Genomic DNA, 13,103 nt, shown 5'->3' on the forward strand with positions numbered 1-13,103 from the left:
GACAAAAATTGTACATCTTGTGAAAAGAGTAACCCAAGGCCATTGATTTTATAATTTTGATATAATGAATAGAAATTATAATAAAACACACAAAACGTGCATCGTTTTCTATTTTCGTAATTTGTTTTAGCTGTAAAGTTTTTGTTCAACCATAAACGTTGCTGACATTTACGTTTTTCGTCTCGCAGAGAGCATAGAAAGGTTGCCGGAGGGATTCCTGTAGATGCTACCTGAAAGTCTGACCGTTTCCAAAATCATATCCAGTTCCTTGAGTAACTGTTTTGTGGCATGTAAGTTGCATTTAGAGAGTACTCAGGGGTTTATCAGAGCATGATCACCTGGTCAATAAAGAGCTCAATACAATACATTTTTCTCAACCCTTTATTCCCAACATATCCGTATGTAATACCGCATATGTGTAGCTCGAATACTTTTTCCGCCACCACACACTAGGCGACACATATTTGTGTACGTCATTCACTAATATCTTTAGGTCGATATAATAAACTCTTGATATCTAACAACAAAAATTACGATAGTGTGAAAAATTCTCACACCTCTAGACAAAACACCAGCATTAATTCCTCGATTTTTCGTTTCTAACCATTACTCTAGTTCACTAAGTAACATAATTCCTCCATAGTATACATGCATAACGCACCAATAATTAGCTGATCAGATATATAATTGAAGAAAAAAAACATAAAACACAGTCTACAGTAAATGATGGTGTCGACATAATAAAAAGTCTGTCGTTCCTAAAGCAATAGCTTAAAGTTAAACCCCTATCATACACATCCGCCCATCACGTCCCTAAGTTTTCCAGACCATGGTTGGGAGTTAGTCGTGAGCAAGTTCATCAGTAGTTGGGAGTTGTTCAGTAAGGTTGCACTCTAATCCTTAATTCGTGTAGTTCTGTGCCAGCCGACTCTATATTTTGAGCAAAGTTGAGAAAATCATAGTCTGTTTTAATGCGCCCATCAGAAAGAGATGGAGCTATATACTAAACTGGATTTCAGGCTACTCACAACCCAGAATTATTTTGTTTGGGGAGTGGTCTGGAGGAAAGTCGTGGGAAGGTCATATATGTGTGATAGGGGCTTCAGCTTACATGTATATTATGTCGTCAGATTTAGTCCCAATGCAATTTAGGTTATCATTAGTTGTCACCATGATATAGCCAAATTTGACCTTACTTAATCGATGGCTTATTGACCTTGATGTAATCAATGTATTAAAGCTCTACATAGTACGTATTACAATATACTTACTTATGATAAACTCCAAGCTGATGATACATTTTGATGTTAATATCTATTTCGAAATATTTAAAAAAAACTAAAAACTATCCCCACACCATGGGGTGTTACAAAGCTTCACTTGCTAAGGAGTATTATATTATGATTCTTCATTTAGCATCTCTCATAACATTTTTCACTTCACAGTCCTCTTAAGATATAAGCGGCTCCATTTTTCATTTAGCATTACAGTAGCAAAGCATGACATCTGAAGTACGTATACATTTTACAAATGCACACGTCTATCCGTGCACTTGTGCTATCATCTATTGTAGTTACCATAGACTGTGAAGTTACTTTTTATCTTTCATTACATTATTCACTACACAGTCCTCTTAGATAAAAGCGGCTGTAAATTCTAGTTCACCTGCTCCATTTTTCATTTAGCATTACAGTAGCAAAGCATGATATCTGAAGTACGTATACATTTTAAAATGCACCCGTCTATCCGTGCATTTGTGCTATCATCTATTGTAGTTACCATAGACTGTGAAGTTACTTTTTATGAGCCAAACACGCCTAGATACTAATGGCGTTGGGAATGTTTTGGGGATCCAGATAGTCGTACGGTTGGAAACGATGCTTCGAATTCTTGTTCTTGATGTCGCGAGAGATGTGGTAAAGTTCCTCCTGAAACCTAATATAAACGGAATCGATTATGATCCACTTTAGAATATAGAAAAAAAATTGTGCAAATTCAAAGTTTGAAATAAGTTCTCCTGAAATAAGACAATATTTTTTTCACTTACACATCCAAATTTCTAATGTGTTAAGAGGGACAACTTTGCTACTCTACACTTAGCTAATATTTTACAACCCCATGTATATGTACAAATAAAACCAACATCATTGAACAGAGAAATTATATATATTGCTCACTTTGAGATGACTTCGTGCACCTTGTCTCCACGAAGGTACTCGACTTCAAAGTCGCCCAAAGGTTTTGTGGCCCGTTCGCTGAGGATTACTCCAAGAGTGTTGATGTTAAGGGCTTCTTTCTTTCCCGGAAGTGCATCCAGGATGTCTTTCTCCGTTAAAGCATCCTGCATTGAATTGTGTGGGTAAAAATGTCAACATATGTAGACCGTAGAGCTGTTTGATTAATGATAATTGAATAAAACCTAGAAGTCTGCGCCAACTTAGATCGCTGAACGACGACACCATACGGCAATTCAAGTGCACAACCTAGCACAACAAAGATGGCGGACAGAGTAGGCATGTGATGACGTAGTCCCTAGGTGACTTAGTGGGCTGAACCAACTGCCTAACATAATGGTGGCACTGTGCTAAATCAAAGTAATGTACAAACAAACAAACACAAACGGAGAGAGATACAAGAGAGAAAGAGAAAAAACAAGAAGCCATAGGTGACAATTCTCCGTGAAGTATTATATATTGCAACAAAAAGAAGTAGCCATTGGCGACAATTCTCTGTGAAGTGTGATAAATCGAACAAAGAAAAATTGTTTAAACGCGCGTCGGCTCAGTCATCTTAAGACGCAACAACCAATCAGAGATGCGAGATGCCTACACGTGACGCGGGAAGGGCGCGCGATGCCCGAAATATTTTTGCGTCAATATTCAGCGCCGTGATTCAAGAGATTAATACCCGGAAACAATTTTTTTCTTGTTTTGAACGCATTAACATGCATTTACGCTAATCTAGTATGATTCAGGGTTACTTTTTTTTAACCTGCCATGGCCAGATTATCTAAAGATGTGTGTATTGTGTGTACAATCTATAGAAAGAGAAATGTACATCAGGTCCGATCATCCGATTTTCACGTTTCGGTTTTTTGGACTCGGTTCATGAACGTATTTTGGTTTGGCTCCTGGAATGTGCAAAAAAATGACTCCCGGGACTGTCTACAGGGAACACTCGCACATTCGCGGTGTATCAGGACAGCGCGACTGGTCGTCATTAGCGCAGTAACAGTTGCATAAACGGACGAAACCATTTCAAAGAAATGGGGATGTTTCGAAAATAAGCATTTACTCCAATATCAAAACAGCTACGGTAAAAATAAAAAGACGTGCATCATCCCGGACATAATGCAACACCACATGCGAAATTACACAGAAATGCGACGTACGGAAGAATGCGTTTTGGCTGCGAACATCTTCCAAAAAACTTGGCATCTCTTAACCATGGGCAAAAACATCTGGAACCACTTATAAAAACCACCCCGTATCTGCATGAACTTTTTTGAACCCCACTGCTATTCCAAACAACGCGTTTTTCTGGACCATTCCAATTCGCCTCGTAATTGTAGGGGTGCGTCTGCGATATTACATTGACCGCGAAAGCAGCAACGGCAAAAATACACATTCGTGCATCAACACGGGCATGCCCGCAGACGGCGTATAAAATTGCGTGCCGATTACACAAAGAGAACCCAGTGTTTTGACTGCGAACATGAAAAATCAGCCGATTACAACACTCCGTCCGGAGGTCCTGACCTCCTTCACGGAGTAACAAGAAATAAAACAACCTTTCATTGGACCTTTGACCTAATTTTTCATTTGATGTCCCGGACATTCCTGGCATGTAAAAATAACCACAGGCACACAGGAAGCAAAACTCGCCATCTTCGAGTTCCTAAATTTCTCAAGACCATTATTTTGAACTTCATCAATTCAACCTTTTAGTCTGCAGGTACACGTGTACTATTTCCTTCAATACTTCCTGTGACTCTACTACATTCAAATAAGTAAGACAACGCTACAACCGAAAACCAAACCTCCGAATAAGGAGGTAAATATTAACTGATGAGACAATGTATCAGTTACGGTAAATGGTGTTTGAGAATCGGTACATAATGTATCAAACCTTAGTTTTGGGTGGATCTTTGACCAGCACGAGTGGCATGCTCGGAATGAAGCCGTACTGGTCCAACTGCATGAAGTTGACGGCTGCGTGCTGCACGCTACTGGTGAAGATGATGCTGGTGACGGTCTGGATAACTTCGTCAAAAGTAGAGAATGTGCCGTTTCCTGGCACCCCCTTAAACAATAATAGAAAAAAAATTCAAGCACTAAACAATAAGGTCTTGTTTACACATTTATTATGCTTTTGTCTTTGCACAAGCTCCAGCCCTCTGTCTAGCACTTATTTATCTGCCATAAGCGACTGTCACAACCCGCCGTACGTGCAACTACATGCTGTCTACGTGCAAAAACCTAGGCAAATTTTTGAGATCCGTAAAGCGAGGGTCACATCCCACCGTACGTGCCTTTTGTCCGTGCGTTGTTTCTTTTTTTTCTTTGAGGCCACTTCCGCAATGTTTTTCTGAAAACGTGGGGAAAGGACTGGCAAGAGCAAGGAGGGCAAGTCAACGCACGTCACTCGCACGAGCGGTTGCGCGCATATCACTCGTTGCGCAAGTGGTGATTTTTCCGTGCTTACAACGTACGATCTCTGTGCCATTGCCACGTTACCGTAAGCAGGCCGTACGTACACGTACTGCTTACTTACGGTTTTCTTACTCACTCGCATGTTGTAAGTGCGTGCAAGTGGCACCTACGGAGGGTGAATCCGCAGCCCGAACGCAGAGAAAGTTTTACATGCACTTCAAGTGGTACGGCGTGTCTGCGTGCTCCCAAATCCGTTGAATTTCGTACGGAGGTGGTACTCACCACTTACGGATCCCACTCAGTTGCACGCACGGCTGGTTGTGACCCTCACTTAAGTTGTGTGAACCGTCGTAGCACTTTGAGTGCATGCACAACTTTCTCTGCTTTCGGGCTGCGGATTCACCCTCTGTACGAGCCAGTGCGGGCAACGCGCGTGCCCTGTACATGTACAGCCAACTTGCGAGTGAGTAAGAAAATAATACGTAAGCAGCGCGTGTACGTACAGCCTGCATACGGTAACGTGGCAATCGCTGAGAGATCGTACGTTGTAAGCACGTGCACGTATAACTCACCACTTGCGCAACGAATGATATGCACGCAACCGCTAACGGCCGTGCGAGTGACGTGCGTTGACGTACTCCCTCATTGCTTTTGCCAGTCCTCCCCTACGTTTTCAAAAAACGTGGTGGACGTGGCATCCCCAAAAACGTATGGACAAACACAAGTACGAGGGTTTGCGACCGTCGCTATACTGATAGCATTAAACTTAATGGCATTTTCTTAACAATGGTCAGATATCTATATTTCCAGATTTCCTACGTTTCCAGTGCAACAATATTATGCAGGACAAATGCAGGGTATAACACAAGAGCGCCATTCTACGCAGCGTTTTGGTCATAAACCATGAGCCCCGCGTTTCATAGAGAAGGCTACGATTTGAAGGTAAAGCGGTGCATCATGCTTACCTTGATTGCCACCTTCCCATCTTCGGTAGAAACAAGCGCCTTTGCAAATGCCTGGATCTCAAAGTCTTCCTTCAGTTTATCTAAATCAAAGAAAAAGTAATCAACGCCAATGTCCCCACCACCAAAGCAATGCATTATCAACAGAAATGCTATACATAAGACAATTGCTATTGCTATACATAAGGCCATGTTGATTTGATAGTATGGATGACATCCACTGAAATCCCCAAAACTAATGCGAGCGTGCGAATAAAAAAAACGTTTATTAAAAAAAGTTGACTTACCATGAAATCTGCGTGGTCATGAAGATGGAACAAATGATTAAACACACTTCATTTTCATTTCTTTACATTTTTTTCTTTTAAAATTGAATTTGGCATTCTAAGACATTAGTATCGTTCACAAATATTTTTTTTTGCAATTTACGGCATATATATTCTCATTTTGTAGCTGTTTTGTACGATATATAGTATGGTCGACAACTTTTTTTAGGAAACGGAGGAAAATGCATTCACGTATGTCATCCATATAAACAAATCAAAGAAATTAAAGATTTTACATATCCAAAAAGTATTAAGAGTTTCTTGTTTATTCATTAATTTGGATTTGTACATGTTCTACTTTACTATTTTCTCACAGCCTACGAGAAGACCATTTCGGCATTTTTGCCAGTCTGCGGTTACCGTATATCCCCCATAACTTCCTGTGAGTACTGTAACCTTGTCTACAACTTAACTACAACAACTGACACTGAAGCAAGTAAACAAATACACGGAAAACAACACCCCATCACATGGAGGCAATTATGATTTATGTTAACAATCAATTGTGACTGCTACAAGGAAACCCTGTGAAGAGCAATGATGTTCTGTGTTTTACTCCATTTTATTATACTTTTTATTATTTTTAACATCCACCTTTTTTCTGTTTGAACTATTCCCAACCTTGGACCTACCGTTATCGCCCTCATAGAATATGTCCACCACTCCCCTCACGTATTCTTTGATGGCGTTGTATGTTGGCATCGCGTCGTCTCTGTAGTAGTACTTTGGGAGAGTCTCCGGGTCATCTACCTGTGTGATTTAAAAGACAAAAGTCGCATATTTCATGATTGTACTGTCGCATCTATTTCTTTATTTCTTTGTTTGAATTTACCACATGCAAAAACAAGTGGAAGGGAGGACAAAACAGGTGTATCAACGCCTTTACAAGTTGTCCTCCCAAACCTGAAATGATAATACAAAACTAGAAAGGCCAATATTTGCTTTGGAGCAAATACAGCGATGGGTTCACCACATTTTACCACATTCCCACATGGCAGGGAAAGAATGAGAAACACAAGGGAAAACAATGATTTACATTGATATAACTATAATATGAAGTAACATACAACTAAAACAACAGTTGGATAGCTATTCCCTACTTTATTGGTTAGGATTTTTAATTGCATAATGCAAACTGTTGATTTTCAAAATAAAAAAAAAACGTTCATGCCCCGCATTCCAATGCTGGAGCAGAAAAGCTTGAAATACCTACCAAAACACTTTAATAAAGACATACTGTCAGTATGGAAATACTCTGTGCAGGTGTTAATCAAGTTAAATCCCAACAGCCAATCAGCAAGAAATGCTCTGTGCAGGTGGAAATGCTCAGTGTGCAGGTGTTAATCAAGTTAAATTCCAACAGCCAATCAGCAAGAAGTATAGAGGAAAGCTGCATGCCTATTGGTTGATGCCCTGCATTCCATTGTGATGACTCATGCCCAGACGTGGTAAACATGGCACACTAACACAGTAATACATTAGCTATAATACAGCCAAAAAACTCAAATAAAACCATTCTAAAAGCCTGTATCACAAAAATTTAAAAAACGCCTAGGGGTATTTGCCCACTGTACCTCCATACCAAATTTCAGGACCTTAGGCCCTAAAATGAAGAAGCTGAATCCATTTAAAGATATGGCAGGAGGAGGAGGAGAAGGAGAAGAAACATCAGAAAAAGCAATATGGTTTCACCACACCACTTCGTGGTGTGGTGAACCCATAACAATACAATACGACACCAAGTCAAAGAATAAACATTAGACATCAGTAGACATGAAATATGCAATTCGGTTAAAATTATACACAGAATTGATTTATATGTACAAAAATTATCAAATATCATTATGTACAGAGTAAAAAGCTAATTATGATACTAATGCGGCCTTAAAGCAGTGCATGAGGCACAACCACAAGATGTGGACCAGGAGCAGGGGACGTCGATATTGAACTGTGGGTGTCAAATCTCATAAACGTGGCTCTCACAAGCGATCGCTTGAATGTCAAGATGTTGGACATTTCAGAGGCTTGAACCCCAATATTACGGAGTACAGGACTCAGCTGATTCCAGATGGTGACCAGCCTTGGTAAAAAAATCTAGTGCCATAAAGTACAGACAAAAGTCAGCCAAGAGAGAAGGCGGCAATAAGGTTAGACGAACATAATGTCCACCGATATTGAAGGTTCTGTGTTGCTAGGCATATTTATATTGGGTACTATCAGAGTCAAGAGGCTCTGTCTTTACCGTAGTTGATCCATTTGTGAACAGAATAGCTAAAAAAAAAATTCTGAAGTGACTTTTCCTCTTTGCTTGCAGGTTTGTTAGTGTTTAAACCTATGGTGCTACGATACCTTAGTGTTGCAGAAGTTTTGCCTTTACTTCCTGCTGTAATGATCAGTTACACTATGGCAGTGTCGATGAAAAGAGACATTTAACTAATGATAATACAGATGTAGACATCCATGATTCCAGACTGACAAGAACGAATATTGTACCGCAAATTAATAGATATCGCTATCAAAATGGAATCGAAATATTAGTTTTAGATGAAACTACTCACGCCTCGATTCTTCAGGTCCTCAGGAAGCGTTCCGTCCACATCCATTCTCCAAGTCTTCAGTCTATTTTAGAGTTAAAAAGTATGATATTGTTTCTAGTGACTAAGCTGCTAGAATAGCCTGAAATCAACTGTGATCATGCAATGTAAAAATTGCAGGGGAGTAGGACGGAAACTATTTCTAGATGTAATTTATTAGATAATGTTATTTGTGTATGTATTTTGTTCTTACTATTTATTGTTGTTTTTCTATGTCATATGTCCAGGTATGTGTAAGGTGTGCAGGCTATCAGCATACTTGCTGCCTAGTGCACACTGTGTATTGTCATGTTACAATTCTGAATAAATAAATATTTCTAGATTTGACTAACACCAGCTATATCTATTTACCTTGGCTTTGTCTTCAGTGTAGTGACGTTGAATGCCTATTGCTTAGGCTAGCGGATATGAGACCATGAGGTCACAGATTCGATTCATGGCAAGAGGCTGTATCTTTTGGAAAGGCACTTTACAGGATTGTCATCATTCCGCCTATGTGTAAAATTCGTACATGGCTCTGTTTGGGGAGGTACAAGTAAAACGCAGTGGAAGGAAATGAGTCGGCTCCGCATTCCGCTCCCATGCCCTAGACACAGTGGATTAAAAGCCCACTGCCCCTACGGCCGGAAAAAGGCTATGGAACTACCTTACATTTTTGTATTTAGTATCTTTCTTGTTATACAGTTGACAGGGCATTTTAAAAGAGAAATCTATTTAACATTGCTAGCAATTGTATTCAGTTTTGGTCACCTTTCCTTCATGACCTCAAAGGCCCCCTTCTCTCCGATCATAGTGATTTTGGTGAGGCCTCCCCCCTCGCTAATTAGTGTGTTCCGCGCCAGGCTAAAATAAACAAACAAACAATAATAATAACAACAAAAGAGTCAACGTGAATTGTTCTAATAAAGGTTTCCAGTAAAGGGTCTTTTTCTCGCCTTTGACGTCTCATATTTCAACAAAATATAAAGACGATTGGTTTAATTTGATTGTAGAGATGCTTTATATATTGACTCAACAAAAAGTACAGGGACTTTTGCATGGTCTTCTACAGCTAAAGGTTTAACAAAGCTAAAGACATGTATGAATAAAGTCATATATGATAGGATTATTTTTAGCCAAGAAAATAAAATCACATATCAGGTTATACACTACCCATATCTAACTTTATCTATCTGTCTATCTATCTATCTAATCTATACATACAAACATTTGTATTCTTTTTGATCTTTTAGAATCAACTGTAACTTTTAACCATACAGTATGGCATACGTGTAAAGGAAGTTTCCGTTATTTTAAGCTTACTCATTGATGGCCATCGTGTTGAAAAAGTGTGGTTCCAGGAGACGCTGAATGGGGTGCGAGCGGGAAAGTGTTGTTTTGGCCGCCAGAGAGCATGACTCAATCAGAAGGTGCGTGAATCCTTTAGATAAAAAGAAGGAACGACTTAGCACAACCATCTGTCCGTGCCAGTTGCTACCGCTTATATGTATACGTCAAGCAACGGCCGCGGAGTACCGGCCTGCGAACAGTCCTTATCGCTGCGTTAGCGCTTGTCAGTCGTCACCAGCCAATCACGTCACCGCTCAAGAGCAAGAAGGACGGAACGCAGGCCGGTAAGGCAGGGTCGTTGCCTGATATGTTAACCCATGTGAAAATTTACGAAAAATAGATAAAATGTACGTAGAGATCCTGACATGAGTGGTTGAAGACAACAGGAGGTCAGAAGTTTAACACCATGGACAGAATGTACCCTTAATATGACTACAGCAGTGTCATTGACGACATATATAATCTAAAATGTGGTGAACTAACATTTGATTCATTGGAGACTCGAAAGAAATGTTATTTGCCTGGTATACGATATGTGGATACGACAATGAATTTAATTTGTACTATCGACTGTTCTTAATGGAATGGATTGAATATGAACCAGGGGTTCGTGAGGGAAGAGCATTGCTTGATGATGAAGCTAGTCGTGTATCTCACCGAGATGAGGCACGGCTTGGTGGTAGTTCCCGTCTGCGCAGTTGAACCACATCTTTGCGTACAGCCAGGTGTAGGGCGAGTCGCTAGGCAGGAACACCTACATGTAGGGGTTGATAGAATAATGTACCTTTTGTTTGTCTATTGTCAGCACTTTTATGTCCTAAATTCGTTTTCACATCACGAATTAGATGACCATATGCTACGGTATAAATTTAGTTGCCCAAAACAGTTGGTATGGTATGAACCATCATTGAGTAGCATAATAGTACATGATCATGCATTCTAAGTGCAAGATGAAAACAAACAAATACATCCGTGAAATATTTAGAGTATTTTGTAAATTTCTGGTTTCATCATCTACCGTGATCAACTCGCTGACTCTGTCTATACGTTTCCCATCGGTCTCCATAAGGCAACAGACAAGGATGCAGCAGGACATCGAAGGCAGGAAACGAGATGATTTTGTTTGGACCTTTCTGGGACCCTTGATCTAACTTTTGTGTGTGTCACCGCCGTGTCTAGATTGTGTAAATAGCTACGGAAACACTAGCAACCACAGAAACAGACACAATGGAAACAAAACCTTCGTAAGTACGTACACGGAGGTAACAACCAATCGAATCAGAAAAACTATCACTTACCGGATGCTGCCCTGCTCCTTCATTAGGATAGAGCTGAATGGCCACGGGTACTAGGTCATTTTTGCTGTTCACGAAAAACAGACCGTATGGCGCACACATCTGTAAAAAAATAGCGAAGATGCATTATTTGTAATCACTAACCATCTGATTCGACATACATACCACGGTGGTGATCCAAAGAAAAAGAATATCCTAAAACCGCGTGAAACAAACATTTCTGTACTTTCAACGCACACTCTACTTACATTGTTACCTGTGTGTAACGCCAAAGGGATGTTATAATGGCTTCACAGATACAAATGCAGTTACTATAATATGTGTTTGCTGCTTCTTTCGACTTACCGGCCTGTTCTGGTTCATGAATGCAGATACTTTCATGATCGTGTGGTCCACGATGTACAAATGCTTCGTTGCCAGAGCTTCTTCAAGCTTGAGACCCTCCAGCTGTGGTTCCAACATGGCGGCCGTGACACCGAACCTGAAGAATTAACCCCACGATAGACGTAGGGGAATTTAATATATTGCATTTTGACGGATTGTTAGATTGGAAATAGCCTGATACCCGTTGTGCCCAATATCCTGTCGAAATGGGGAGAAAATACGGACCGATACCAGGCTAATTACAAACATAGGATTTAAAATGGAAAGAAATGTAACAGAAGTAGATATGGTTTGTGTTAATGACTTACATCATACAATCCATTATACTGTACGACGAAACCTACTCGTTTTCAAATTACACCATGGTTTATGTTTCATACATTCTTTGCGACCACATCAGTGAACCGAGAGCATACCGTGTCAAAACCATGTCTATCAAGTGAAACCTAATCACCACCCACTCACCTTGGAACCTAGACATGCAAACCTAGCATAAATCAGCCCCACCCCAAACAATACTTCCCTCCCGACAGTAACAATATAATAACTTTACATGCATTAAAATGTGGCATATCCTGTAGAGAAAAGATTGCATAATCGTAATACAACAGCTTCTTGCAGTGATTAAAAACTATTCAGACTTTTCTGGAATCTCCTGGCAGATTTTGATGGAGGTTGGGTTAACTCCACGCAGGCGCTGTGCACCGAAGCTCTCATCCAGTTTCCAATTGAATTTTCCCTGGCGGAGTGGTCAAAACAAAACTCAGTTACGAATCCTGATGGAAATGATGACCGATATTACTACTCTCCAAGCAGAGGTTTAGGTTTTGGGAGTATTTTAGCGTGTTTTTAGTTTTTTATCGGGGTTTCTCTTTTGCACTGAATTTTTTCCCACCAAAAATTCAGTGCAAAAGAGAAACTCCGATAAAAAAAAGCCTAAAAACACGCTAAAAATACCCCCAAAACCCAAACCTCTGCTTGGAGTGTACGATATTACTGAATACCGGCAAAAAACTGAGTTTTCATAAAAGTTCATCTGTGTTGATAGTAATCATTGTAAAACGTTGAACTTTCTTCCAACACACAATTACAGTATACAGAGATCAAATTTTTAGAGTTTATATCGTCCACCATCTCTATAAAGTGATGGCTGAAGTGCTATGAAATGTGAGTATGTGAGGTTTTTTTTCCAAAAACAACGATACCTACAAAGGGAAGAATCTCTCCTTACCTTGGGAACTTGACCAGGTGGGAAGGTCTGACTAAAGCTGTCAAAACTGTGGAATCGTCCTCCGAAAAGGGCGGTCATCCAGTTACATCCTTGCATTATGACAAATGCTTTTGCAACGTCCAACTAGAAAATAATAAGTAATACGAGAAAAGGCTATTGCTACTGTCAGCGTAGGAACTTACCAGCACAATAAAGCAAATTAAGCGTACATGTATGTGAATGCGCGTATGTGGATGTGGATGTGTAAAAAGAGATAGGAAAAGAGTAAAAGAGAGTGAGGAAGACAGAGAGAGAAACAGGTTGAGAGATGGAGAGAGAGAGAGAGAGGAG

The 13,103-nt window shown here is 40.0% G+C and overlaps 1 protein-coding gene across 1 annotated transcript in view; it reads right to left on the minus strand.

Moving 5' to 3' along the window:
* Positions 1-373: 373 nt before the first annotated feature.
* LOC109476869 (arachidonate 5-lipoxygenase-like) overlaps positions 374-13,103 on the minus strand; it is a 34,205-nt gene continuing 21,475 nt past the window's right edge. Inside the window, exons 9-21 of the mRNA XM_019777885.1 lie at positions 12,774-12,896; positions 12,184-12,281; positions 11,504-11,639; positions 11,162-11,260; positions 10,521-10,617; positions 9,837-9,954; positions 9,285-9,377; positions 8,499-8,559; positions 6,573-6,690; positions 5,618-5,697; positions 4,129-4,302; positions 2,178-2,341; positions 374-1,935 (exon numbers count right to left, since the gene is read on the minus strand). Of these exons, the coding sequence (XP_019633444.1) occupies positions 1,818-1,935; positions 2,178-2,341; positions 4,129-4,302; positions 5,618-5,697; positions 6,573-6,690; positions 8,499-8,559; positions 9,285-9,377; positions 9,837-9,954; positions 10,521-10,617; positions 11,162-11,260; positions 11,504-11,639; positions 12,184-12,281; positions 12,774-12,896 (1,479 nt within the window). The 3' untranslated portion in view covers positions 374-1,817. The remainder of the gene's footprint in view (positions 1,936-2,177; positions 2,342-4,128; positions 4,303-5,617; positions 5,698-6,572; positions 6,691-8,498; positions 8,560-9,284; positions 9,378-9,836; positions 9,955-10,520; positions 10,618-11,161; positions 11,261-11,503; positions 11,640-12,183; positions 12,282-12,773; positions 12,897-13,103) is intronic.

The sequence above is a fragment of the Branchiostoma belcheri genome, unplaced genomic scaffold, assembly GCF_001625305.1.
Source record: "Branchiostoma belcheri isolate BF01 breed outbred unplaced genomic scaffold, Haploidv18h27 scaffold4, whole genome shotgun sequence".
Lineage (NCBI taxonomy): Eukaryota > Metazoa > Chordata > Leptocardii > Amphioxiformes > Branchiostomatidae > Branchiostoma > Branchiostoma belcheri.